Source organism: Moschus berezovskii, chromosome 20 (assembly GCF_049115385.1).
Source record: "Moschus berezovskii isolate FMDL1 chromosome 20, NW_MosBer_1.0, whole genome shotgun sequence".
Lineage (NCBI taxonomy): Eukaryota > Metazoa > Chordata > Mammalia > Artiodactyla > Moschidae > Moschus > Moschus berezovskii.
In genome coordinates, this window is record NC_142479.1 from 46,439,240 (window position 1) to 46,466,792 (window position 27,553).

The 27,553-nt window shown below is 54.1% G+C and overlaps 2 protein-coding genes across 6 annotated transcripts in view; one reads left to right on the forward strand and one right to left on the reverse strand.

Annotated features, from left to right (window-relative positions):
* The window catches only part of SHMT1 (serine hydroxymethyltransferase 1), a 39,062-nt gene extending 20,688 nt beyond the window's left edge, over window positions 1-18,374 (forward strand). For 2 of the 5 annotated variants that reach the window (XM_088828949.1, XM_088828948.1), the window contains exons 3-13: window positions 9,609-9,723; window positions 10,617-10,762; window positions 12,261-12,376; window positions 12,683-12,843; window positions 13,226-13,307; window positions 13,701-13,913; window positions 14,878-14,994; window positions 15,822-15,944; window positions 16,821-16,937; window positions 17,403-17,513; window positions 17,742-18,374. In XM_088828949.1, coding sequence (XP_088685075.1) covers window positions 9,628-9,723; window positions 10,617-10,762; window positions 12,261-12,376; window positions 12,683-12,843; window positions 13,226-13,307; window positions 13,701-13,913; window positions 14,878-14,994; window positions 15,822-15,944; window positions 16,821-16,937; window positions 17,403-17,513; window positions 17,742-17,914 — 1,455 coding nt within the window. In that variant the 5' untranslated portion in view covers window positions 9,609-9,627 and the 3' untranslated portion in view covers window positions 17,915-18,374. Of the gene's footprint in view, window positions 1-3,987; window positions 4,125-5,594; window positions 5,655-9,608; window positions 9,724-10,616; window positions 10,763-12,260; window positions 12,377-12,682; window positions 12,844-13,225; window positions 13,308-13,700; window positions 13,914-14,877; window positions 14,995-15,821; window positions 15,945-16,820; window positions 16,938-17,402; window positions 17,514-17,741 lie in introns of those variants that run through there. The other 3 variants (XM_055407442.2, XM_055407448.2, XM_055407446.2) reach the window with 3 other exon arrangements.
* A 147-nt stretch (window positions 18,375-18,521) lies between these two features.
* Window positions 18,522-27,521, reverse strand: SMCR8 (SMCR8-C9orf72 complex subunit). Its single transcript, XM_055407441.2, has 2 exons — window positions 24,656-27,521; window positions 18,522-22,396 (listed from the first exon to the last, which is right to left on the reverse strand). The coding sequence occupies exons 1-2, from the start codon at window positions 27,013-27,015 to the stop codon at window positions 21,943-21,945; spliced, it is 2,814 nt and encodes a 937-aa protein (XP_055263416.2). The 5' UTR covers window positions 27,016-27,521; the 3' UTR covers window positions 18,522-21,942.
* Window positions 27,522-27,553: the final 32 nt, after the last annotated feature.

Genomic DNA, 27,553 nt, shown 5'->3' on the forward strand with positions numbered 1-27,553 from the left:
TGGGAGTTGGTGATGGACAGGGAAGTGCTGTCCAGGACTGGTGTGCTGCAGTCCATGGTGTTGCAAAGAGTCGAACATGACTGAGTGACTGAACAAACTGATCAGGTTAGGGGATCGAGGCAAATTAAGCAGGGAAAACGGCTTGTAGCCATCAGACCATGAGAAAAGGTTTGTCTTACAAAGACAACAGCAAGGGCCCTGTAAGCACCCAAAATCAGTTTGGTAAGCCTGAGGGAGACCCCTGGGGTTAGTCAAGGGGAGGAACAAGAGCCAGAAAAAGTGACTAGAGTCCCAAGTCCTCAACCCTTCAGGGGGAGAGGGAGGAGACCTAGGCCCTGTGTCACTAAGGAGATTACCTTCATTTTCGGAGAAAGGAGAAGGTAAACAAACAGACTTCCCTGGTGGCTCAGACGGTAAGCATCTGCCTATAATGCTGGAGACACGGGTTCTATCCCTGGGTCGAGAAGATCCCCTGGAAAAGGAAATGGCAACCCACTCCAGTACTCTTGCTTGGAGAATCCCATGGATGGAGGAGCCTGGTGAGCTGCAGTCCATGGGGTTTAAAAGAGTTGGACATGACTGAGCAACTTCACTTTCACTTTTCAAACAAACAGAGCTGCAGGGTAGAGCAGAAGCCAGAAAGTGGTAACAAGACAAGGTCAAAGCCCTCCTTGGGAGGTTGTCCTTGTGCTATTGAGGATGGGCACTTCTTTACATGAGCAGGATAGAGATAACCCCCACCCTCTGGGAAAGCTGGCAGGGAGGTGAAAGGACCAGTAGACAGACTGAGAAACCAGGAGGGGGTGAGAGAAGGAGGATATGAGAGAAATCCAAGGCAAAGAGAGAAGGTGCCCAGCCAGGACGCTTCCTCAGCCAGAGATTCACAAGCCCCCTGAGGAGGGTGCTTGATCACTTCCTCTGCTCAGTCTGAGACCCTCACATGTGACCAGGGGTGCAATGAGGCTGTGAGCCCTGAGAGGCACTCAGAGAGGGCTGGGCCACAGATGTAGTGGGAGACTTCCATTGTCTCCTTATTTGGGCTCCCAATGCAGTTCTGACATTCTGGAACTGGGCCAAGACTAAGAATGAGGAAGGAAGGGGAATCAGACTTGAGGAGCCGCGAGGGGAAACTAACTCAGACAGGTTGCCAATTGCCACAGTCTTAATTTGGAAGTCCAAGTGGTGGACTCTGTGGATCCTCTCAGGTCCAAAGAAACGCAGTGATGGGAAGAATGACAAACATGAAGACAAGAGCCTTGGACTTGGTGGGCTCCTTCGGGGCCAGAGAGCTGGTCTTCACCAGATCTCCTAGGCAGCATTAGCTGTCACCTAAGGGCTACTCGAATCTTCAGGACTAAGTCCCAGCCGTCCTCTGCAGTGGGCAGCCACAGCCTAGTAGATGGATCCAGGTTATGCCCTTTGATGTCCCTTTCATGGTTGCCACAAATGATGTTCCAGGAGAAGGATGGGGAGGAGTGAACAGGGTCTCTAGCGAGTCACCAAGTGAGGGTACTTGGCTTCACACAGGAAAGAATTTAAGAGTAAAGTTGTTGGAGAAGGGGCAGGGATTTCTAGGAACTGGGCCACTGCCCATTTTTTGCCCTCTTGTGGTCAGCCTCAAAACTGTCATGCTGCCTGTGTGTGTGTCATTTAGATGCTAATGCATTACATTGAGCATAGACTGAGGCTCAAAGTCTGCTGGAAGTCAACTCTTCCACTATCTTGGACCTGATTGGTTCCAACTAGCTTTTGTTGTATCCTCAAAATCTGTTGTTGTTCAGTTGCTAAGTCATGTCCAACTCTGCGACCCCATGAACTGCCTTTAATGGTTGTGCCCTTCCCCTTCCTACCTGTCTCAAGAGGAATAACAACCTTCTCTTATCTTTATGACAGGAAGTAGTTCTGCATCTTAGAAGGAGATTCTTACCCAGTGACAGACACTTGGAGATATGGCTGCTGGATCCTTCACATTTCTGTTTCAAAGTGATGGCTCCCAGGTTCTTGACAAAGACATTCCTGGGTCATAAACTTGACAAAAGGCCTATCTAGTCTTCAAAAGGATTTATATATGTTTCAAAGAGATGTTGTTAATATCTATCTATAGCATCTTTGGCTCAATGGACATGAATTTGAGCAAACTCTGGAAGATAGTGAAGGACAGGGGATCCTGGCATGCTGCAGTCCATGGGGTCGCAAAGAGTTGGACATGGCTTAGAGACTGAATAGCAACAACAACAGACATTACCAAACCAAGCCTGCATCTGTTCACCTGATGCACAGCAAAGTCAACCTACCAGCACCAAGTGGTACTGAAGGAAAATACAGCTTTTACCACAGGACCAAGTTTACTGCAGCTCATGCTCAAAAGACCCAGCTCCCCAGTAGCTTTTGGGAAGGCTTTCAAAGACAACATTAGCGGTGAGGGTTCAAAGGTGTGTGATCAGCTCGTGATCATTTTTCTTAGTTGCTGGTGGTAACAGGGTGGCGTTTTGGGAATCTCGGTTATCAATTATTTGGCTTTAACCAGTGTGGGGTCTACAAGCTGGTGGTCAGCATGCTGTTAACTTCTTCCACCTTATGGGGGTTTCAGTATCTGCACAACAGCTCCAGGATAGGGCTCAGGATTTTATCTAGAGCTCTTGAAAAGGAACTAAAGGTCCTTGACTTTCTTATGGATTCTTACTCTCTCACTGTCTTTCCCTGGACTTTTCTGAATCAATTTGAATCCATTCACTGTCACATTTTAGCCACATTTGTTACAATATTTTTGAAATTTCTTGACATTGTAAGAGGTAAAGTGTTGTGGGTACACTGAGTACTGAAAAATCCAGAGCCGTTAAAAAAATATTCAATGACACAGTAAGACAGATCTTATTCCTCAGGGTAGGGGGGGAGGTCAGGGCACATGATTTCAGTTGGTGTAGGGACCACTGGCATTGAACCTTGCAATTTGGGAGAGAGGTTATGCTCAACTCTGAATACAGCAGGGGCAGTGGGAATTTATAGCAAGGAGCAGGGTGAGGTGGGAGGATGGAAAATTACTAAGGGAAACATCAGGGGACAGGGAATTCTGGCCGAGCTGACTAGGCCTGGGTGATCAGACATCACCAAGCCTGGTAGAAGATGAGGAATCCAATCAGATATGGAGAAGTGGGGGCGGGCTGTTCTGTTTAAACCGACTTAGCAGGATTCTTGCTGAAATCTGACAACACAAACAGGAAAGTCCAAAAGTCAGCCTTCCTTCAGTTACAGAATCTTTGTCAATTTGTTCCCTGTATTGTGCAGGCCCTTGGTTTTATTATTCTTAACAATGGTTTAATGTTAAGATGTTAACATCTTAAGAAAGTCTGGGAGATAGTGAAGAACAGGGAAGCCTGCCAGGCCTGCTGCAGTTCAAGAGGTGGCAGAAAGTTGGACACGACTTGGCGACTGAATAACAACAACGGTTTTTATTTATTGAGCCCTTGCTGTATGTCAGGCACAAAGTCAAGTGTTTTAGATATATCTACAAAACCTCCCCACAGCCCTGTCAGGAAGATATAGTTATCTCCAACTCAAAGATGAGAATATGAAACTCAAAAAGCGAAGTGACTGGTCTAGGGTTCCGTATGTGCAGAGTAATAGTGTCGGAGTTGGAACCCCTCTTTGTCCTATTTAAATGTCCACTGTGCTAACCTGTAAGTAGGACAATGAAAAGACAGATATAAGCAACAGAATTCACCTCTAAACCTCTTGTCTTCCCGGAAACACCCAGCCCCTGGCCTGCAGCCCCACGGGATGGCACCATGCCCTCTGGCCCAGGTGAGCAAAGACACTTTCCGCTGTACTAGGCGAGGCCCGACCCGCGGTAGCAAATAGTGCGGGCTCCTCTGGGGGCGGAGCTCTTCCATTTCCCCGTCCTGATTGGGCTACTCGGGGGCGGGGCTCTCCAGGATGCACGCCCTGATTGGGTGTCTCTGGGGCGGGGCCGGGGCGGGGCGGCGCGCGCCAGGTTTGGGAGCGGGTCTCGCGCGCGGATCACGTGGAGGCTAGAGCGCGGGTCCTAACTCAGGTGTTGTTGGCAGCAGCCGGGAGCTTGGTGCTTCTGGCTGTGCTTCCCCCTCGGCTCCGAGAAGCGGGATCGGGTGAGTGCGGAGCGCCTTGCTGGCGCCTGGGGTGAGGGGCCAGTGCACACGGCCCCAGGTCAAGACCCGTGCGGTTGGGTTGACCGCACCTCGAAGGCTCGGTGCAGGTGCCGGCGGCCGCCTTCTTCGTGAAACTGTAGATTTCAGTGCAGCGCCTCACCTCGTCCCAGTATTTTCCCAGCGCGGCTGTGTCCAAGTGCTTCCTTGTAGCCCATTTCGCAGACGGGGAAGGGGAGGCTCAGAGAGGGGGCCTGACGGAGCCCGTGCGGTCCCACTGCACTTGCGGTCGCCCTGGGGTGGTGGGGGGCGGCGAGCCTGGCCTCCCCACCCCTCACCCCGGCCTAGGAGACTAGCGCTGCCCTGTGGGGTACGCGGCCCGGGGCCCTGAGCGTCGAGGTCCAGGAAGTTAAGCGACCCTTGGTCAGCTGGGGCCAGCACAAACTTGCAATTCAATCTGGCAGAGCTGGCGGACTGGGAACACCAGTTCACGTTCTTATGGGCTCATAATCTTTTTAGTTGACAGAAGGGGCAGTGGATGTGGGCGATTACGGTTTTGTTTAGTACAGAGTCAGGGAAAAGAGTTCAGATTCCTTCTGTCACTATTATATGCCACTTAGCTTCTGAGCCTGTTTGCTCCTTTGTAAAGTAGGGCACACACACAGACAGTAATTTCCTCGGGACCAATGAGGGGCTGATCCCATTGTGTGACAAAGACCCAGGAAAGATCTGGGAGTATGGGAAGGATGGTAACCCTGGGAAGTGAATTCACTTACTCGGATTGTTTCCCTGGGCTTGAGATGATGATCATGGACAGTGTCACAGGTAAGTGATGTTTCTCCAACAGAAACACCAACAGCATGATGCAGTGACAGCTGCAGTGGGTTGTGTTTCCCGGGGTGCTTAGAGGTAGTAAAGATGGCCCTAAAGTACCCAAGTCTCTTTAATAATAATAGTAGCTGCTCTCTTGCTCTCTTTTTTTTAAAAAAAATCTCTTGACCACACCACATGGCATGTGGGATCTTAGTTCCCCAATAAGGGATGGAACTCGTGGCCCCTGCAGTGGAAGCATGGAGTCTTAACCACTGGACCACAGGTGACGTCCCGTAGCTGCTGATCATTGAGTAGTCACTCTGCCTGGTCCTGTCCGAGTGCTCTGTGTCGTATACCTCTTTTAACTCCAGCCAGCTCAGGACTGTTGTCATCCCTGTGTCATGCACATGGAGACTGAGAAACAGGTGTCAGCAGCACATTAGGAAGTGGAGAGCGGGACTCAAACTCTGCAGGCTGGCTCTGCAGTGAGTTCAGCACAGCTCCCTTGGATGTGGCCTTCACTGATAAGAAGTGGGGCATGGCAGGGGTCCGACCCCTGGAACCTCCACTACCCTCATGAAAGGAACCTTGATCTTCTCCAGTCGGGTTTCTCTAGTTGTTAGTTTCAGACAGGTATTTCTCAAACAGGTCCATTGGGAAACGACATGAGACCTGGGTCCTTGAGCACAGTTTGAAACCTGTGATCTCTATTCTGCCAAGGTGAGGATCTTATCTCATTCCTGCACTGACCTTTAAGCCCTCGAATCTCATCTCCTCGCCTCTGTTGTGTTCTTCATTTCTGACCCTTGACAACTGAAACCTCTTCCCATTTTCGGGCCTTTGGACTGGTGTTTGCTCTTACCCTATGTCTCACAAGATTGGCTCCTTTCCACTGTTCCGATCTCAGCTCAGGCACTTTCCATAGCAGGTCTAAACAAGCCCTCTGACTGTTTATTGCCCTTCTAACAGTCATCACTCCCTGATGTTATCTCTCATGAACTTATTTACTTTTTTAGATCCTGCTTCTCATAATGGCAGGGCCTCTGTCTTGTTGACCCTTGTATTCAGAGCTCCTAACTCAGTGCCTGGGACACAGGTGTCACTTAATAAATATTTGTCAAAGGAACGAATGAATCCATTGTAGGTTAATGATAGTGAAGTAAAGCTCCTAAATATCTAAAGCTTATTTCTCATTAAATGTAGAATTACTATATGACCCGAAAATTCCACTTCTAGGTATAAACCTAAAAGAACTGACAGTAGGGACTGAATATTTATGCACCTGTGTTCACGGCAGCATTCCTTGCAATAGCCAGGAGGTGGGAACAGCCCAGGCATCAGATGGATGGATGGATGGATAAACAAGACGTAGTCTCTCCGAACAGTGGACTATTATCCAGCCTTTAAAAGGAAGGAAACTGACACGTGCGCCAACACAGTTGAACTTTGGTGCTATTGTGCTGTGTGAAATAAGCCAACTACAAAAGGACAAATATTGTGTGACCTCATTTACAGGAGGTCCCTGAAATAGTCAAATTCATAGAGATAGAAACTAGCATTGTTGCTACCCTGTGCTGGAAGGGAAGGGAATGGAGCGTGTTTAATGGGGACACAGTTTCAGTTTAGGAAGGTGGAAGCATTCTGAAGATGATGGTGGTGGAGCTGCATGACGGTGTGGATGTTTTTAATGTCACTGAGCTGTGCACTTATGTCACAGTTCAAAAAAAAAGTTAGAAAAGTGCACGGTGTCCTGTTTCTCAGCCAACATCCAGACCTGAAGGATAGATGCTCAGTGTATCTTCCTGTCTTCCCTCTGATGTAAAAGAGGGCAGTCTCGGAATCTTTGTCTCACTTGTTTGCCAGCTGTCAGGGCGTCCCCCCCCAGGCCCTGCCAGGTTGATGTGTGAGCTGACCATCACATGCAGGATCTCTGCCTTTCTTACTGTAATTTAGAATGCTGCAAGATATACATTATACTGTAATAGATATTACAGATTTAACTGAAACAAGACAAAGAACCCTGAAGTTATTGTTTTAATAAAGAATTCAGACTTCTTTGACTTTTTTTTTTTAAAAGAACTTAAAAAAGAATTGAACTTGGGTGGATTTAATAAGAGTGTGAACCGAGTACTCCATTTGGGGGGTGGGGGTGACTTGACCTGAGTGGTAACAGGAGGAAGGGTGGGAAACACCCCCAGAGAGCAGTAGCAGGAGCAGGGGGACCCTGCTAGCCTTGGAGGGGGGCCGACCACACAGACAGCCCTCACCCAGGGGTTGAGAAAGAACTGGGACTCCAAGTTAGCATCTTAGATGAGAGGAGGGTTTGTTGGCACTTCCTGGGTGGTCCAGTGGTTAAAACTCTATGCTCCCTAAGCAGGGGCATGGGTTTGATCCCAAAAGATCCCACATGCTTTGCGGTGTGGCCATAAAATAAAGAGTTTGCTATGAGGGCAAAGGGCTGCAGGTGTTGATGCTGACAGGAGATGCTGAGACCACAGGTGGAGGTGGAGCGGAGCAGATCTGAGTGCCTCTAGGGGCTGATGCAGATCTAACAGTTTCCTGGGAGAGGGGGGAGAAGGCATTCCGAAGGGACTTTAGTTATTTATTTGGTGGTTGAGAAATACTTGCTCTGTGTTGCTTGAATCCTTTTTAACATTGAGCAGTTGGAATTTCAAAGAAACTTTTCTCTTTGAAAAGACTGTAGGACGAGTGTACCCATTTGATCTCTGGTTTTCTGTGGGTTTGCCACCACCTGCTGAGGACATGTGGGAAGCAGCCATTGAGTTCAGAGGAGCCATCAGCCAGGTGTCCAGACCACTTCGTCTCCCTGCACCTCTGGGGGAGTGTAGCGGAAGGCCCTGGCACTGGGGTTGGGGCCGCTTCTGCCTCAGATGCATTTGTGGCCTAAGTCCTGCACTCACTGCTGGTTTTGTGGGAGTGGCCATGTTTCTGATCCTGTTGTGCTCATGTTAAAATAACGGCTGCTTCAAAAACCCCAGTTTGGGATTTCCTGGTTAAAGCTTTCTGCTGGTAGATATTTGCTTCTCCAGAGATTAAGGAGGATCCTGTGACTGGGGACTGTGTGGCTGATTTATTTAGTGAGTGACGAGTTGACTCACTGGAAAAGACTCTGATGCTGGGAAAGGTTGGGGGCGGGAGGAGAAGGGGACGACGGAGAATGAGATGGCTGGATGGCATCACCGACTCTGTGGACATGAGTTTGAGTGAACTCTGGGAGTTGGTGATGGACAGGGAGGCCTGGCGTGCTGTGATTCATGGGGTCGCGGAGAGTCGGACACAACTGAGCGACTGAACTGAACTGAACTGATATGTGTCTAGCAAGTGATTGTACATGTGCGCTTGTGCAGGAGAGCCATGCTTTTCCTGCTGTGTCTGGTCTTCACCCTCCCAACTGCTGTTGATGGCACCTGTGACACCAGATGACCAGGCAGCTTTCCCTCACCCAGCAGTTCTGCCCCATCAGCTGGTGTCGCTCATTTCAGCTCAGTTCTGACATGAGCCAGAGTGAGCACAGACCCCACAGGTTAGTCCCACCAGACAGCCGCCCCTCCCCATTTCAGATGCCAGTCACAAGTATCTCATGGTGCTCTCAGGAGACTGCGTCTGGTGGGCCCTTTCTCAGCCTGGTGTCCTCTCCTCTAGTCACCACCCTCCAAGCTGACCTGCCCCCAGCGCTTGTCCTTGTGGGCCTGGTTATCTGTCTGCATTTAGTGTGCTCACTATTTCCTGCTCACCTTCCCCCAGGAAGCCCCATGAAGGTTTGGTCTGTTTGGGTCCCACTGTGTTCCCAGTCCCGACCTGTGGCTGCTGAGGGGAAGGGCCTCAATAAGTAACTGTTAAGAGAATGAATTTGAAGTGAAAGCTTATCGAATTGGTAGAAAGTACTGAAAAGTTGCCAACCATCGATTAAAGGAGGTCGGTTCCTGTAAACATTTACGCTATCCCTTTAGCTGAAATACCACTGAGCTCAGACTCTTTTTCTTTGTGGGTATGTATGTGAAGATACAAGCCTGATGTATTGTGATGATGCCGAGTCCAGGTGTATACCTCTGCCCGTGGTCCTTACCAGAGGCCCAGGGTCAACCCAGAGTGTGCACTTTACCTGCAGCCCCAGCCACGGGACACCAGGTGGTGGAGCCTGTGCGGGGTTTGAGACCCTCCTCCAAGGCCAGTGGGCTGTGCAGCCCTCCACTAAGATACTTTTCTGAGTCTCATTTTCATTACTTGAGAAATAGAAAAAGTAATACATAAGTCAGCAATTCATTTGTTCATTTGGCAAATATTACTCTCATATGGTTGTGCTGGGTACTGTGGGAAATTTTTTAAAAAGTAACCATCAGCTCTTGCCTTCAGGAAGCTGGCTTAGTTGGGGAGCTAAGCCACAACCAGGAGAAATTCAGGTAGGAAGAGGGGGTGCTGGGCTCCCCGAGGCTGGAGCAGCCTCAAGGCAAGGAGGGAGGGTCTCCTAAGGAGCCAGTGACCTGCAGGGATCCACAGGTGGTCCCACGCGGTGGATCTGCAGCAGAGTCCTCATGCTCTCCAGGCGGTTCTGGGACAAGGCCCACGTGTGTGCCAGTACTTCAGCAACTTGAGAACTGACAGGTGGCGATGAGCTGTGACTGAGTTTAATATTTGAAGTTTTTCTATTTTTAGGTACCTCTGAACCAGCACAATGGCAGCTCCAGTCAACAAGGCACCCAGAGATGCTGATTTGTGGTCCTCACACGAGAAGATGCTGGCACAGCCCCTGAAGGACAACGATGTCGAGGTGAGGCTGTGGGTGTTCTCGCAAGCTCTGCTGTTGGAGGTCCTTGTTCAGGTCTCTGATTCTCACCAGAAATGAGCTGTGTTTGGGACAGCCTTGTGGTTTGGATACAGGACGGGTTTATAGGCAGTGGCTGCAAAGTGGCTGAAAGTCCTTTGAGGATGCATTTAAATGTGAGTTTCTGTGAAGAGCAGTGTGCTGGCTGCTGCTGAGGAAAGGGGAAGGAGTGGGGTCACTGAGACTTGACCCTCTCCTTTCAGTTCAGGGGAGCATTTCTAGAAGCATCTTTTATTTATATATTTTCACAACAGCTTTACACATGAGATAAGTGAATGCACTTAACATACAAGTTGCCCATTTAAAGTACACAATTCAGTGGTTTTTAGTGTATTCATGATCGCTTTTAGAACATTTTAATCCCCCCAAAAGAAACCTCAAACCATTAGCAATCACCCCCCTCCATCCCCTAGATTCCCAACCCTCGGCAACCACTGGTCTGTTTTCTGTCTCTGTGGATTCATCTAGGTATCTGTTATTTTAAGGACAGGAATAAGGAACAAAGTTCAGGAGGGAAACTTGGAGAAATCTAGGGATGAAAATAACAAGATGGCACAGAATTTTAAAATTCCGTGAGATGCGTGTTTTAAGGATCATCTTCTCTTCCATCATTTTGTTCTCCTTAATTCACTTTCTATTAATTCCTTCCCAGGTGCTAAAAGCTTTGAGGAGGATTTCCTTTGTTCCTCAGGTGCCGTGGGGGTCATCTTAGTCTGGTTACACTTGGCTTCTGAGGGCAAAATATGAAAGTATAAGTGTCTCTTCTCTTACTCGGTTATTGCTCGGATAAGAGTAGATGTTAAGCTGCAGTGTCCCCATTCCTGTTTTCTTCTTGTCAGGTTTACAACATCATTAAGAAGGAGAGTAACCGGCAGAGGGTTGGGCTGGAGCTGATCGCCTCCGAGAACTTTGCCAGCCGGGCTGTTCTGGAGGCCCTAGGCTCTTGCCTGAACAACAAGTACTCCGAGGGGTACCCAGGCCAGAGGTATGTGAGTGTCATCCAGGCCTGCCTCCCAGGAAGGTAGTGGACATTTCAGAAAACAGCCAGGTTCTCAATGGCAGGGCCTCCTGTCCCCTCCTCTCCTATGATTCCTACTGGGTGGTGGCACCCATGTTCTGGGGGCAAGATACTTGGGGTCACTTGCACAGTCCCCCTGGGCCTTTCGAGAATAACAGCCAGGCCCGAAGAAGCAGCTGCTGGCTGCGGCTGAGCCTCCAGAGGAAGGTTGTGCAAGCAGGGACCCCAAGGTGAGACTGACCTGCCACACTGGAAACTGGGTCAGCGTTTTAAATGCTGGGTTTACCTACAAGAGATTTCAGTCAGCTTCTCCTCCTGAGAACCATATTCATTTGTGTTTCTTACAGTTGTCGTCAGGCAGAAATGGTGATGACAGAATTTAACACGTGGTTTTTGCAAAATTGCACACTTGTGTCCCAGTGGACACAGAAAAGGGAGGGTCACCTGCCATTCTACACCGATTGGAGGGTCATAATTTTTGGACCCCCACACCCATCCCCCTGGAAGGGGGTTGTAGGGTCACATGCCCTCCTGAACCTTGTCCTGTTCACAAATTGAGTCCTTCACAATAGACCAGGGATCACGAGTAAGGCACTTTCCTGAGTCTTGAGTTTTTCAAGTGAATTACTGAAACTGAGGGGGTCGTTTGCAGCTGACTAGGCGGCAGTGCTGGCGGTTCAGTGGCCAGGGACTTGCCTTTGGCCTCTTAAGTGGGGGGCAGTCTAGTGGGCCTGAGCCCTCAGCATGTGGGTTCGCACTGACTCAGGGGTGGTCAGTATGGGAACCAAATGGAATTGTGGGACACCCAGCTTGTGTTCAAACCCCAGGCTACCTGGGGTCCCAGTGTGTCTAGTTGACCTTGGAGGAGATACTTTGGTGCCTCTGTCCAGAGATGTGGTGCTGCAGCCTTGCTGCTTCTTGATGGGACTGAGGGGATCGTGACCATGGCACACCACCCCTGCTCCCAGCTCTGTTCCCACAACAGCAGGAGAGAGTGGCACCCATTCTCTGGCAGGTCAAGTCAACTTGAAGAGCATGGCTTCTGTCCCAGGCCAAAACTAGTCACAAGTAATCAAAAACATAAATGCATGATACATTGTGATATGCAACTATTAAACAAAAAATAAAATTTTATTAGAAATGCAAAGTAAATCCCCCCAAACCAGTAACTCCCTCTCCCAGCCCCTGGCAACCACTGTCCTGCTCCACATGCTACAAACTGATCCCTGGGCAGCTGGCACAGGCCATTACATGGCTGTGACAGTGTCCTCAGGGTTCATCCGAGATGTGGGGTCAGACTTCCCCACAGATGGTGAAACACAGCCGCCTGGGCCTGGTGGAAGCCGTATTGTGGGTTTAGGGTGCATGTTCTCACCCTTGCTCCTTCAGCCCACTAGGAGCCTGGCCTCTGTCCTGCATGCAGAGGTGGCGCCAGTGGGCCTATACCTCCCGCCTTCCTCCACAGGTACTATGGTGGGACGGAGTTCATCGACGAGCTAGAGGTCCTCTGTCAGAAGCGAGCGCTGCAGGTCTATGGCCTGGACCCCCAGTGCTGGGGAGTTAATGTCCAGCCTTACTCAGGTAATGGCCAGGTCCAGACAGGCCTGGGTGGCCCCCTTCCTGCCAGCTTCCTGGGGCTCCCTGAAAAGGAGAGTATAAGCAGGACACCCTGCCAGATGGGGGAGATGAGGTCTCCCCCATCCCCTCAACTGCCTACTGCACGCATGCCTCCTGGGTACCCCACCCTATCTCTGAATGTCCCTGCCACTTACTCAGGGGCACCTGGGTCCAGGAGAGGGCATGGCAGCAGCCAGGCTGTTGCAGCCACTTGTGATCAATGGCCTTGTGGGCAGGAGTAATTGTGCCTCCCGGGTCTGTCCACTCCAGGCTCCCCAGCAAACTTCGCAGTGTACACAGCCCTGGTGGAGCCCCATGGCCGCATCATGGGCCTGGACCTGCCAGATGGAGGCCACCTGACCCATGGGTTCATGACCGACAAGAAGAAGATTTCTGCCACATCCATCTTTTTTGAATCTATGCCCTACAAGGTACGGGTGTGTGTCTCTCCGTTCTGTGACTTGTTTCTCAAAGCTTCCTCACTGGCCGTGCCTGTAGGATTAAGGAGCTTCATTTCCAAGGCACCTCAGGAAGTCCCGCCATCACTCTCTCTCATCTCCCTGCTCTGGGGACCCTTGGGTGTTCATGGCTCACTGGGACCCCCCAGGGCATCCTGTCCAAGAGTGACAATTCCTGACTGTCTTAAACGGTTGTGCCTGTCTTGCCCTTGAGTCCTGGTCGGGGGCGAGGGCAGCAGAGGGGTTTAGGCAAGGGGAGGGAGTCCTCTTACCCTCAACGGCTGGGCGCGCACCAGCGGAGCGCCCCATGTGGCTGGAGGGAGCAGCATGAGCCCAGTCTCCCTGACATCCACAGGTGAATCCAGATACCGGCTACATCAACTACGACCAGCTGGAGGAGAACGCCCGCCTCTTCCACCCGAAGCTGATCATTGCAGGTGAGAGCCGGGCAGGGCCCCAGCGCCCCACACGGGAGGTTTGCTCTTCCACCATGTGCTGGTCCCTGCTGGCTCTGCTGCACAGCTAAGCTGCGCGAGTCTGAGTATATCCGTCTCTCCCGGGACTGTTAGTACTGCCCTGTTCTCCAGAAGCATCTGGACACACTGGCCCCTGTCGATCTGGAGTGGTAACAGTGGGGAACCTGTCCCCCCGACCCTGTGACACAGGGGCAGAGGCCAGGGGTTGCCTTTGGCACAGATGGGATTTCTCGAACCTTAGAGGGAGCAGCCCCGACTTTCACGCAGGCACATCAGGTGGGCGGGGGCTCTGCTCTGCACTGGAGCTGACTGCCGGCCAAGGTCTCTGACTCCACATCACCCTTGCCATCTCAGGGACTAGCTGCTACTCCCGGAACCTGGACTACGCCCGGCTGCGCAAGATTGCTGACGACAACGGGGCGTACCTCATGGCTGACATGGCACATGTCAGCGGGCTGGTGGCAGCCGGCGTGGTGCCTTCCCCCTTTGAGCACTGCCACGTAGTGTCCACCACCACCCACAAGACCCTGCGAGGCTGCCGTGCCGGCATGATCTTCTACAGGAAGGGTGCGCTTATCCCTGGGGGGTGTCAGGGTCCCGTGAAGAGGAGGGGGCGAGAGCACAGCAGTCCAGGTCATGGGGCAGGAGGATGGGGAGGGGTCTGGATGACGGAACCTTTGTCTGGGGTTTCTGTTCCCGAGAAGCCAGGTGAGGGTCCCATGGTCCTTCAGCCCTAGATGGTACCGGTGACTAAGCTCCGTCAACAGAAACAACCCCCTCTGGGGACTGAGTCTCTCTGACCCCTGCAAGACCCCCTTGCCCAGCCCCTGGCTAGGGCTGGACACACCATTGCCCACTGGGCCTCCAGGGCCCTGCTGCTCCTTGGAGGCCGCTCCCCAACTGCTTTAAGCTCTCCAAGGCCAGCAGCCTCTCCCACCCACCTGGGAGACATTTGTTTTCCCTGCTATATGTTGGTATTTGACTGACCCAGTCACAGAGCAAAGCCTGGCTCTGCCACAGAAGCGCTGTGTGATCTTGGGCTAGTTGTGCCGCTTCTCTGTGCCCTGTTTGCTCACATCCAGATTATCACAATAGCGCCTGTCCCTTGGATGGCTGTTGTGAGGATTAAATGAATGAATTTAGGGAGGCTGCTCAGAGCAGTTCCCGGCTCACGAGAAGCTCTGTGGAGACGCTGGCAGCTCCCATCCCTGATCCTTAACTTTTCTCAGAAAGGAAGCTTCTTTCCCGTTTCTGGCCTAGTGAGCCCCATCTCCTCCAGAGGCATCATCTTGGATAGCTCTTTGAGAAACTGCCCAAGGTGTATTCCTTGTTCCTGTCTTGATGGAGGGACATTTTCATCCTTCCTTTCATCTCTAAAGCATGGTTCCCCCTCCCCTGACCCCTCGGGAGCAAGCATCCTCCTGGTCTGCAGTGTCAGCTCCAGGAGTGGGGGCTGGGCCGGGTCTGTGTCCAGGCAGGGAGAAGACAGAGGGGACGGCCTGTCCCATGTCCCATGTTGTCCTTCATCCAGGAGTGCGCAGTGTGGACCCCAAGACAGGCAAAGAGACTCGCTACAACCTGGAGTCGCTCATCAACTCTGCTGTGTTCCCAGGCCTGCAAGGGGGACCCCACAACCACGCCATTGCTGGTAACGCACCCTGCCCCATGGCTTCCCTGCTATTACCCCCCGCTGCCCAATCCCCACCTTGCTCGCGACCCCACCCCACCCCAGGCAGAAGCAGTTCTCTGGTGGTACACAAGCCTTAAAGAACCTGTGATGACCTCAGAGTTACTTCTCCATCTTTGCAGAAAAGCAATTGGTGGACGAGCCGGGGTCAAGGTGTCACTTCCCTTTCAACCGGTGTTTAAAGGAGGGATGTGGAGGAAGCAGTGAAGGGCGAGTTTTAGGTTTCGGGCTGGGTGGGGTGGCTCCCTTTACACCCCCAGCTCAGTGCTCAGGTGCCCCAGCTCTGCGATGGTGGGGTGCCCATCCACTGGCCACTCAAGCCCTTTCCACATGCTGACTGGAGGCTCCTGTGCCAGGACTTGGGCAGGTAGCTTGCATCCTTCTCCATCTTCGGTGCCCCTTTAAGCAGCCCTTGGGATGGAACAAATCCAGAGGAGCCTGGATGAACTGGTGGATCGGCCACTCCTCTCCCCGGCTCTGCTCTGAAAGCTGCCTCACTTCGCATCAAAGCAGTGGCAGCTAAGTGAAGCATGTCCCACATCCACCTTGCTGGGACAGGGAGCAGCTCTCCCGTGGTGATCTTAGCCCGGAACTTCATGCTGGACAGGGGCTGCCTGAAAAACTCTTGCTCAGAGAGGTCTGGGGGGCTAGCCAGGGAATGGCAGGGTTAAAAATGGGATCGTTTGGAAGGAGATATAACCCCTGCCTTGGTGACACTGAGAAGCTTGGATGCCTGAGTGGAGACAGGTGTTTCTTTGACTCACGGTCTGCCTTTCATCTCCTGCCAGGGGTCGCGGTTGCTCTGAAGCAGGCCCTGACTCCGGAGTTCAGAGCCTACCAGCGTCAGGTGGTGGCCAACTGCAGGGCTCTGGCTGAGGCCTTGATGGGACTGGGCTACAGAGTGGTCACAGGTACAGCCAGAAGTGGGCCGATGGGGTGGCCCTGCTTCTTGTCCCATCTCTGTCAGAGTGTGGCAGTAGGTCATGGCCTGGGCAGGTGGCCACAGCTCTGGGGTGACTCAGGATTCCCAGCTCTGGACACATGACCTCTGGATTTGAACCTTGAAACAGCCTTGTGAATCAGTGGTCTTGTTTTACAAATGGGCATCGGAGGGTCCTAAAGCCACACGACTGCTGGAGTTGGGGGCAGTGAGCATAGGAGTGGGAGGATGGGTCGAGGGCCAAGGGTCAGCTTAGGCCATGAGCATCTTTGAAGTAAGTGCCTGGGGATTAAGCAGGGTTCATTCACAGTGAAGATCAGGTGCTTGAGAGATGCCTGAGAGGCCAGGTGCTGTTCTAGAAAGTTCTTCCATACCCTCACCTGCACCACTTTGAAGATACAATCACCTTGGCAGGATTAGGGATAAAGCACCTGATGTTCCAGTTACCCTGGCACCTCCATTGCCCCGTGCCCACTGCCCTGAGGCCCCTTAGAGGGAGCCTTGAAGATGGATCTAGAGACAAGTGGGAAATTCCCAAGGGGGGTTGTCACCCCGACAGGCTTCCGGGAGCTGGTGGGTCGGGATGCAGCCACGGGCCATTTGGGCTGGCCATATGCCCTCAGCCCCCTCTGCATTCTCAGGTTCCCTTTCTAAACTACTCTGTACTTCATCTCAAACCCTGAGGCCCTGGGTCTTCAGCAGGTGATGACAGCCCTGCAGGGCACGTGGTGGGGTCACCTTCCTGACCTCACCTGCTGTAGCCCCCTTGCACCCTGCCACTTCTTTGGAAGAGGGATCCCTGTGCTCAGCACAGGATCACCTTCCATGTCTCCCACCTGGTTTGCAGGGGGTTCTGACAATCACTTGATCCTCGTGGACCTCCGCTCCAAAGGCACAGATGGCGGCAGGGCAGAGAAGGTGCTGGAAGCCTGCTCCATCGCCTGCAACAAGAATACCTGCCCAGGTGAGCATCCTTGGTCCTCTCCTGTCTGGACCTCTTGGGGCTGATGGTGACTTGCTCTGGAGACAAGATGTGCTGTGTGGGACAGGAGCCAGGCTTTCCCCTACTGCCTTCCCCCTCTGATGAGACACTGACCCTGCCCAGGACAGAGCAGGAGAGGGTGTGGGAGATAGGGGCCCTCTAGAAAACTGGATTTCTTAGTGGCTCATGAATAAGATGTAGGAGATGCATCTCGGACGCAGACATGAATGCCTGGTGTCAGGATCAGGAACCACATCCAGGAGGCCACTTCCTCATATTTGAAGTAGTGCAGCCAACACCTGGCTCCACCTCCTGGCTTCTGCCTTCCACTCTGGCCCCCTCGGGCTGTGCCCGCGTGAGCTGGTATCTTCAGGCCCACTCCTTTTGCCCATGCATCCCTTTTCGGTTCAGGGGGTCGGTGGGGGACAGAGCCTGTTTATCTTGAAGGTGACAAAAGTGCGCTACGGCCCAGTGGGCTGCGTCTGGGGACACCGGCACTGACCTCCCGAGGGCTTTTGGAAGAAGATTTCCAAAAGGTCGCCCACTTCATTCACAGAGGTGAGGGGAGGCATGGCTGCTGGCCACGCCGAGCTGTGGGATGGGGGTGGGGGGGGAGGACTGCTCTGCATCAGGGCCAGTGATGGGCCAGGGGACAGAGCCTCGCCTAGCAGAATAACATGGGCAGAGAGGGTGGTGGGCATGGGTGGGAGGCACACTGGGGCCTGGACGGCAGAGCAGTTGGCTGGCCGCTGGGCACGTGGGCAGTGGTGTCTCTTGCTGGCACAGGCATAGAGCTGACCCTGCAGATCCAGGATGCCGTAGGGGTGAAGGCCACCCTGAAGGAGTTCATGGAGAAGCTGGCAGGGTCTGACGAGCACCAGCGGGCCGTGGTGGCCCTTAGGGCAGAGGTGGAGAGCTTCGCCACCCTATTCCCACTGCCCGGCCTGCCTGGCTTCTAGAGGAGCGCCTGCCCACCCAGGGACCCAGCGCCCTGCGGGCCCCCACACAGGTCCTCCCAGAGGCCTCTTTTCAGAATTTGCTACCTTTTTTGCCTTCTTCACAAATCAACATTTAAAGCTTCTGGGATAAGTTATGAAGGAGTATAAATCTGAACCTCACCTTCTTGCAGCTGCAAATACAGTTATCATGGGAAAATGGAATAAACTTAGCCATTCCACCTTAATTATCCAGACGAGTGTGGGCACAGCTGCTGGGAAGACACTGGGACCTTTACCAGCCTCTTGATCCCCTGGGCTTCCCCCCGACACTGTGACAAATAGAAGCACTGAGCTGCAGCTGGGAGAAGCTGCTGTGATGCCAGCCAAGGGCTCAGCTCTGATGTGGGTGAGGAGGGAGCGTCCTGGCCTGCGCTTTCAACCAGAATCCCAAGTCAGATGATTTTGTTTGGGTGCCACCCAGCTAGGTGGGAGTCCGGCTCTCACACCTGGGGAGGAGGGGGACGGGTGTGGTTTCCTTTCCCAGTCTGGAACGGGCGACCCTGGAAGCCAGTCTGGAGCCACCAAGGTCCAGAAGACCATCTCCCTCCCTTGATCAGGAAACCAGAGGTCACCTTCCCAGAGAAACTTTATTTTCCACAAATCTCAAGTGCAAAACATAGATGACCATTTTTAATAAGCACAGTCAAATTTTTAACCACAGGATGTCTAGAAGAATTATAGTTTTAAAAAATACAACCAATTTTTATATTTCAAAAATATCTCAACTCAAATAAATTAATTTCTTAAAAAGTACACTTTTCATACTATTTGTTTGGCCTGACTGGTTAAACTGGTGCAGCCACACCGAAAGCTGCGGGCACACACATGTGCAGCGTGCTCTCACCCTGCAGTGCCCACAGCTCATCCGGGGGACCCACTTTCACACGTGACAAGGAACATGCAATAATAAAATAGCCTTTAAAAAAGTGACAAATACGACTTTATCACGCCCTATGCTTCTCACTGTGGCCTAAACGCAGCTGTGGGTGGGGGCTCCAGCACAGTGGGCAGGGCAGCCACCACCTCTGGAGGCTGTGGGGTTGTCACACTGCCCAGCCTGAGACAAAGGGGTGTCCCCAGGCTGCTGCATGCCCACCCCACATACCTGCTCCCTCCTCCCCAAAGCAGTGGTAACCAAACCTCCTCAGGTAGGGCCAGTGTGCTTAAACCCTAGCTGAAGCTGGTTTTCCTTCTGGGCAGAAGTAGATTTGATGCTTTTCCTTTTTGCAGTCTGTTAATGCTCTCTTAAAAATTCGTTTTAGCAGTTTCTATCACAACACTGGGGAAAAGCCAGAAAGCCAGCTGGTTTGCTTCACAGCACGAGTCAAGGCACTTTCTCAAGCCTCTAGGGAGATGGGAAAGGCTGTCCACTAGCCGAGGGCTCCTGTCTGTGTGGAGACCACGTGGCAGAGGCAGCATCGTGGACTGAGTGGAGAAGCTGGCTGGGTAGGCGACATCAGGCTGGGGAAGGGGCAGCAAGCTGCGTGCAGGGTTGTCTGGACTGCTTGGCCTCCAGGGACGTGTCTCGAGCTGCAGCAGCCCTGGCACTTGGGGGAGAATCTACCAGCCTTCCTGCGACTTGTCATTAGTTTGGGGGTGAAATTTACAATCTCTGCACGTGGTAACTGACCTAAAACAAGATGTTAAGAACCAACTGGGAAGTGACCCGGGATCAGATTCTATTGAAGGAGCAAGACCCCCAGGGGCTGTAAAAGGGTTTGGCGGGTGTGGAGCTTCTGGAAATCTCTTAACTGCCAGCTTGAGCAGGTTCTTCATAACCTGGACTGCTTTAAAAAGGTGGGGGTGGCGGGGTGCGGTACAGGTAACAGACTGGAAGTGAAGCTGAAACCAACCTCAAGGTTTCAGTGCCTGGGCCTCCAAGGTGACACTAGGACTGAAGAAGTACTGGGGCGCTGACACCCTGATTTCTTAAGTGTCTCGATGTCTGAACACTTACAAGGAAAACAAGAGGAGTTGCTGCACAGGCTACCACTGCTCAGACTGTGGGTGCGTCTGACACTTCCGGCAGGTTCTGGAACTGTGGCAGGGCAGGGAGGGCCTGGTTCCCCTTTGAGATCCTCTGAAGAGAAACATACTGGCCATCAAGCAAGCCTGTGAAACAGTCACACTGCAGAGCTGGATTTTAACCAAAATTTAAATGGAGTTCCACCACTAGTTAGCAAAGCTACTTCTCAGTGAAGACACAGCTCATGGGACTAGCTCCCGGGTGCCCACTCTGTGGCTGCCCTACAGCCAGGCCTGCTCACACCAGCCAGGCTTGCCCTCCACACCCTGGGGGTCTCCTGACCACTTAAGGTGTAGCTTTTGCACAAATACTCTCCAGAATTGGACTTTTGCTTCAAGGAATCCAGTGTGACTGACCTGCTGCCCCTCCCAGCTTTCCAAGTAAGAGGTGTGAATGCTGAGTCTGTGCTGATGGCCCAGGAACAAAACAAGTAGGCCAGTGATCACCCTGTATCTGGTCACTGGGGCCCCATGGCCCGCCGCTCTTCCCTGGACATAAGGTGTCACAGGAGAGCCAAGTAGACACAATCAGCCACCTACCTGGAAACAAAGCAGCCTCAGAACACAAGGATGGGGAGTGGGGAGTAACAGGAGGGCAGCCTTCCTGCCAGCGCCCACACTGCACATTTAAAAGCTGCCGGGCCATCCCCGGAGACACCTCTGGGGGAACACAGGTGACAACACAGGTACACAGAGTCGAGAAGACAAAGCGACACAATGCCCCCAAGGGGCCTCAGTCATAGACTCTGGAGCAGGATCAGCCCTCCAGCGGGAATGGAGATCCTGAGCAGAAGCCCAGGCAGGGAGAAGCCACAGAACTGACGTGACATGGAGCCAACAACACGGAATGCGGCCCCAGCAGACTAGCGCACACGTGCTCAGGAGCAACCACTGTGGCTGGTTCAGGTGTGTTTGTCACAATTTGGGGAAACGTAAAGCAGTAACACCAAGAGTTCTACTTCAGGAAAAACAGCATAAGGAAAAAATGGTACGAAAGTCTCAAGATCGCAAAAACCATCCATCTATATACATCAGGTGTAACTGTCAGAGCCTCGGGGTTCCTGGTGGGTGAAGGTGTGGGGGATTCGGGGGGGGATGTAGCAGAGCAAGCTGCCGTAAGGTGCCCACACTCCAGGCCGGCACAGTCCCTGAGGCAGATCACTGAGACTGCCACACAGCCTTCCTGGAGACCCCAGCCTGGCGGGCAGTTGAATAGGACCCAGCAGCCGCCAGGCCCGCGACACCCCACGAGGTAGTGAAGTGGTTGCAAAGGTTTGCTGTGGGTGTGAGGACTGGGGTGACCTCTGCCAACTGAGCTCCAGCCTGTTGGCAGATCCTTTGACAAAACAGAATAGAATCACCCGGCCAGGGAAGGGTGGACAGGGCTGGCTCTTCCTTGAGGAACCCCGTGGCCTTGTCTCCGGGGCTCCCCACTCCCGAAAACAGATCTGAAAATGGTGACTCTGCTCACTCCTGCTGAGCTGGGGAGCCCAGTGACAGGCGCCTCCATGCCTGGTCAGGAGGTGAGGCCTGGGCAGGGTGCCTTCAGGGGCCTCCCTGAGAGGGCGGCTCCACGAAGCCGAATTGAAGGACCTCGTCCTGCTTCCCACCGTGTCCTCCAGGCAACAGCTGCCCCCTGATCTTGCTTGTGTGAGTGTCCAGAGAAGCTGCCTGCAACCAGCATGGTCCTCCACATGGGCTCTGCCCCGCTGCCCTCATCCACCACCGAGACTTTCTTCTGTTCCAGCCTCTGGGCCCGACCCCAACCACTCTCCTCCAAGGGACGCTGCCAGAGGGCCAGGCCCTCCACCCTTGCCCAGAGGCACCTGGGAACCATGGCTGCGGCCTTGTTGTCCTTCCCGCTGACAGCAGCAGGAGTCTGAACAGCTCAGAGGACTGTCCAGTCATGCCAACCCCTCCCCAACCCTGGGTCACAGGTCTCAGTCACCGAGGCCGGGCTGGACTCAGATCTTGTACAGAAAGCTGGGCACGTAGTCGAACCTGAGGGCAGGCTGGCTGGTCCCGCGCGGCTCCTGCGTGTAGCGCAGCCGCAGCAGCTCCGCCAGGTACCGCACCACCTTGACATCCTCGTGCACTAGCCCCAGCGTCAGCTGCAGGAAGCTGGCCTGGCGACTGGAAGCCAGCTCCGGGGCTTCGCTGCCATGTGCAGGCAGATGCAGGTGGTGGCAGAAGGTGTAGAGGAAGGCCTTGGCACACAGCTGTGCAAGCATGCTCTGCACATGCAGGAAGTAGGTGCTGCCCCGCCTGATGTGTGTGCGGTGGTCTGCCAGCCGCGGCACCAGGGTGCCCCTGTAGAGCGGGCAGCGCAAGGTCTTCCGGTCCAGGTCAAGGATGCTCATGTAGCGGCTGTAGCGGCTCAGGGCATGCAGGGCACCAGCACTGGCGGGGGACGCCACCCTGAAACACACAGATCAAGGTCAGGGGGCAGAAGCTGGAGTGGGGCCCCCTCTCAAGAGGCCAGCCCCAGCCAGCCCCACTCACTGGTGCTCTCTGGAAGGCAAAGGTGGTCACGACGATATGCACGGCTCCTCAGCCCTCACAATGGAGATCAAATCCTAGTGTGGCCCATGAAGCCCTGATGACCCGCTTTCTGCTGGTCTATGAGGCCCAGCTGTTACTTCCCCAGGGACTCCCCTGCAGCCATGCCAAGCTTTCCAGTGAGGGGCAGGTTCTGCTCTGCCTGAACACCAGGCCCTCCCTGCTGTGCCCAGCTTATGCCAACTCAAACCTCACCCAGCCTCCCTGACCCCGTGTGCAGCGCCATTTCTTCCTCTGTGACCTGATCAAGTTCCTTCACTTCTGAGTCTTGTCTGTGAGGCAGACGCTGGTCCTAGCTACTGGGTCACCTCAGAGGCCAAGTCCGGGGTGCTCAGGACAGTGCCTGCCCCTTACCCCCAGCCTGGTGCTAACCAGTGTGGTGCCAGGAGCTTCTGCAGACTCAGATCTGTAACCCATGTGGCACCCTGCATGTCAGAAGCAGGAAGGTGGGCAGGGTTCGCTCAGCGAGAGGAGTGCCAGGGGAGGGCGGGTAGGGACTGTCCTGGGTCCAGCTCTCAGATTCCAGACTGACTGAGCACATGGGACCAAGCCCCATGGACACACAGGCACCCTCTGCTTGGACCCTCTAGCACTGACCCTCAGGGGCCTCAATCTGCCTCCTGTCTCAGTGTCCGACCTGTCTGCCGGGCTGGCTCACCACCCACCTCAGCTCTGAGCACCCCTGGGGCCCGGGTTCAACGTGCATCCCAGGGGGCAGCCTTCCTGCTCTGAAGGGCAGCTGCAGGACCCCCACCCTATCCTTGGTTCATCCCCTCAGAGTGCTCCTCACCTCATCGCTGCTCACTGCCCGGGACACCTTCAGGGAAGCTGCAGCAAGGCCAGTCCCCACTCTCTTCCTGGTCTTTCGGTCAACCCTCCAGCCACAGGTGCCCAGGAGGGCAAAGCCCCCAGCCTGTCCACTGTGGCTCACACCCAAGCAGGGCCCTCTGGAGGCACAGGGCCCAATTCGCATCCCCTGTGCAACTGGGAGCTGTGGGAGGGAGGGCTCACGGCACAAGTCAGCAGACAACCTCCAAGGTCTCAGCTGTCACTGCTGACGGGCTTCCCACTTTCCTGGAGGGACCCTCCATGGCTCCAAGTCCAGGGGCCAGGGCTTGGCTCCACCCCTGCCGCCCAGCCTACCTTCCTCAGGGCAGGTCTTCACCTCATGGGGACATCAGACGCAATTGGCCCAACACCCAGCCCATGGAGAGGTCACAGCCGGGGCGGGAGCAGGGCAGCCTGTCACAGAGACGCCCCACTGCAGACACATCTGTAATCCAGCCTTGGGCACAGTGGCTGTCACGTAACAGCCTCAGTAAACATCTGGCAAATGACTGCTCAGTGACGCAACCCTCCTATTTCCCCAGAAGGGAGGAGGGCCCTGCCTGGGTGCCCACTGCAAGGGAGCAACTCAAGCATGCCCTTTTCTATGGTCCAGGGATTGGACTCCAGCTATCACCCCTCTCAACGTCCACATGTCACAGGTGAGCAAAGGCAGGTGTGGGGAGAGGAGTGAGAAGGCTGAGCCCAGAGCACACTCAAGGGCAGGAGTCCCTCGAGCCAGACAAACAGAGTGGAAAACCCCAAAAGGAACTGCTAAAGCACAAGGGAGTGAAGTGGAGACAGAGAGCTTTCAAGAGCTGGAGGAATCGGCTCCCACAGCCGACAGGACAGTGGAGGGGGAGCCAGGAAGGCTGCCTCTCCCAGCACCGCTTACCATCCTAAGACCCAGACCTCACCTAAGTCATTTACACCATAGTGTGAACTAGAGACTCAGCAGGGACCTGAGATCCAGAAGTCCAGTCATTCCCAAATCTTGCTGCAAACCACGTGACTCCACTTCATACCCCAAGCCAACCCGATCAGAATATCTGCAGGTGGGGTCAAGGAGCCGATGATTCTAGAAAATGCTCCCAAACAGTTTTGATATAACAAGGTACAGACCAGGGTTGGGAACCACTTCGCAACTGCAGTCCCTTTGGAAAGGATCTGCCAAAAGTGACACAGTGAGTTGGTTTGGGGCCCCCCACAGGACCCGTGAACCTCACCCCAAGGGACGGCCACCTGACACCTCATCTCTCATGGCCAGGGCTGTCCCACCCCGTGACCAGTTACCTCTGCAGGCCAATAAGCTTCCACTTCTGGAAGTCCGTGATGTGCAAAGGGGAGGACAGCCAGTGCTTCACGGGTTTGCCATGGCGGCCGTAGCTAGGGACAAAGATGGATAGCGCAGTCACCAGCTTCCTGACCATGGCCTCCTCTTCCCCTAGGACCACCAGCGTCCTCCCGCTGAGCAGGGAGTAGATGGCTGGGTGGGCAAATGGGTACTGGCGGATGAACTTTAAGGCGTTCTGGCCAGCCCTCTTCTTGTGCCTCTCAGAAGAGGGGCCAGCAGGAGGCACGGAGGGAGTCCAGTCGGAGCTGGTGGAGGCTACGCTGCTCCCATAGCTGGTGGCATCGGAGTGGTCATCCAGGCTGGTTTTACTGCCGTCTCGGCTGGTCAGCAGGTGGCTCGGGTCCAGCTCGTAAGCAGGGAAGCCTTCACAACTGTTGTCTCGGGAAGAAGGACTGGCATTTTCCACCGAGAAGTCCACGTGGAACCCTTGGTCCTTCTGCCGGTAGCGCTGTGGGGGAACACTCACGACCCCGTCCTCATCGGAGAGTGTGTGGCCTGGGGTGGAAAGCGGCACCAGCAGAGCACCAGCTTCCCTCCCAATGCAGCAGGAGGCATCTGTCTGTAGTGAAGTGAGGTTCGAGCTGCCCTCCTCGGCCTCCCCCAGCTCCGGTGGGCTGATGCCTGCCTGGAAGTGGATGGCCCCCTGGCCGCCCTCTGCGTAAGACTCCTCCTCGTTAATGGCACTTGGATAGCTGGCCTTGAAGTCATCGGGGATGAGGGCCTCAGAGGGGCAGGTGCTGAGGACTTCGATGCTGTCCCCGCTGATGGTCCTATGGCTGACCACCTTGCTCCGGACCACCTGGGGGCTCAACGGCACTGTGAGGCTGGACTGGCTCTCAGACTTCAACAGCACAGAGGTGGGTTTCTCTGTGCCCAGAACCTCGATGCTCTCTCCGCTACTAACACTCCCTTTCATGTCCATCTCCAGGTAGTCCAAGTTCTCCTGGGGGTCGAAACTGCTCGATTCCGGCACCGCCGCTTCCCTTGATGCCTCATCCCCAAGGTCCTGCTCCATCTTGATGAGCACGGACTCCACGCTGGATTTGTAGGAGCCCACGCTGATTAACACTTGAGGAACCAAACAGTCTTCCGGAGACTCAGAAGGCGGCCCGTAGTGATGGGGCTTAGAGACTGTGATCTCCTGTTTCTCAGCTAGTCTATCGCTGACCTCCACTAAGTCTTCAAAAAGGAAGCTGGTGATGTGCTGCTGCTTCAGGAGTGCTCTGTCAATCTGACTGGTCAGGAGGTAACAAAGGTCCCCTCTGAACATGTGCTCAACGTGGCGGAGCTGCGCCAGGGTCTGGGTGAAGTACTCGGTGTCACAGAGCTCCTCCAAGGTCTTGAGCTTCTTGTCGAAACACTTGGTGGACTTTGCTTTGATGAGTTTCGGGGTGTAGGAGGGTCTGCAGGCATAATGGTCGATGTCAGCAGACTCTTCAGGGTCAGAGGTAGTGGCTGCCTGGCTGGGCAGATCCTGGGTGTGCTCCGATTCCCTAGGACACAAACTTGACCCCCTCAACTTGCGATGAGGGTATGAGCGGATCTGCTTCAGAAGGTCTTGATGTTCGATGATGGACTTCTCCACACTAGCCAGCTCATTGGCCTTCTCGATGGCCTGAGAAGAGTAAAAGCCTTTGTCGTTGGCTTTCTTCTGGATCTCTGTCTCCGTGTGTAGCACTGTCCTGGTGTAATCCAAATCTTTCAGTTTTTTTTCAAGTTCCCCAGCAAAAGCCTTCCTGTTGCCTGTCTTCAAGCACTCTGATGCTTTGGAAAATTCAGCTGAGAGCTCCTGGAACTGCTGCATAATTTTGTGCTGGTCTGCCGAGATATAAGCCATACAAAAGGGCCTCACGAAGCCGCGGGCCTCCAGGTCGTACAGTGTGAGATGGTGCACATAGGCAAAGGCCCCTTCCTTGGAGTCTCCCAGCACCACCTTGGAGTCCTCCACGAAGTTCAGTTTGGGGTAGGCAGAGCCAGGAGGATGCCCCACGAAGGAGGCCTGGTAATCCACAGACATGATCCGCAAAGAGAAGTAATTGAGATCAAAAGTACCGAAAACTTTGGTGTCATTGGGGATGGTCAGTAAGGGCTGGGGTCCCACCTGCTCAGAGAATTCGGAAATAAGGATGAAGTCCCGAGAGAACTTGGCCCCAGACAGTTTGGACCATGGATTGGCTCCTTGGCTGGCGAAGGGGAAGAGCGGCACCGAGTACTCCTCGGGCAGTGCCGGCTCATTGTAAGGCTCCTCCTCGTACTCGTCCTCTTTGGTGAAGGCCACCACGTCAGGGGCGCTGATCATATTTCCAGGTATATAAGAAGAACATGGAGAGGAAGTAGGACAGAATGCGGAGGTAGCCAACACGGGGGAGCCAGGCCTCTGGAGGAGGAAGCAAAGTCCCTGCGGAGCAGTCTTCTTTGCTCCCTCGGGGGTCCGATGCTGCCAGTCACAAACCGGAGGTTCGAGCTCCCGCAGCCCCTCAAAGGTGTAGCTCTTTCAAGGCTTCCGGAGGCCTCAGGAACTCCGCAGGTCAGAAAGACCCAGGAGACTGGTTGCCCTTCGCCTCCTCCCGCGACCGCGGCGGGCGCAGGGCACCCGCAGCGAGGTCACCGGCGCTCCCCCGAGCACACCGCCACGGCAACAGCCCCACCACTGGACGGGTGCCCAGTGCAGGGCTACGGGCTGCCGCACGGACCAGCCAAGCGTGGTGACTCCCACGGCCCGAAGGCAGAAACCGTCGCGGCTCCTCGGACGCCACAACCCGGATCCAGCTACCGCGGCGCCGCCATCTTGGTATCACATGACTCGAGCTGTCGTGCCGCGTGACCCGGAAGCGTCC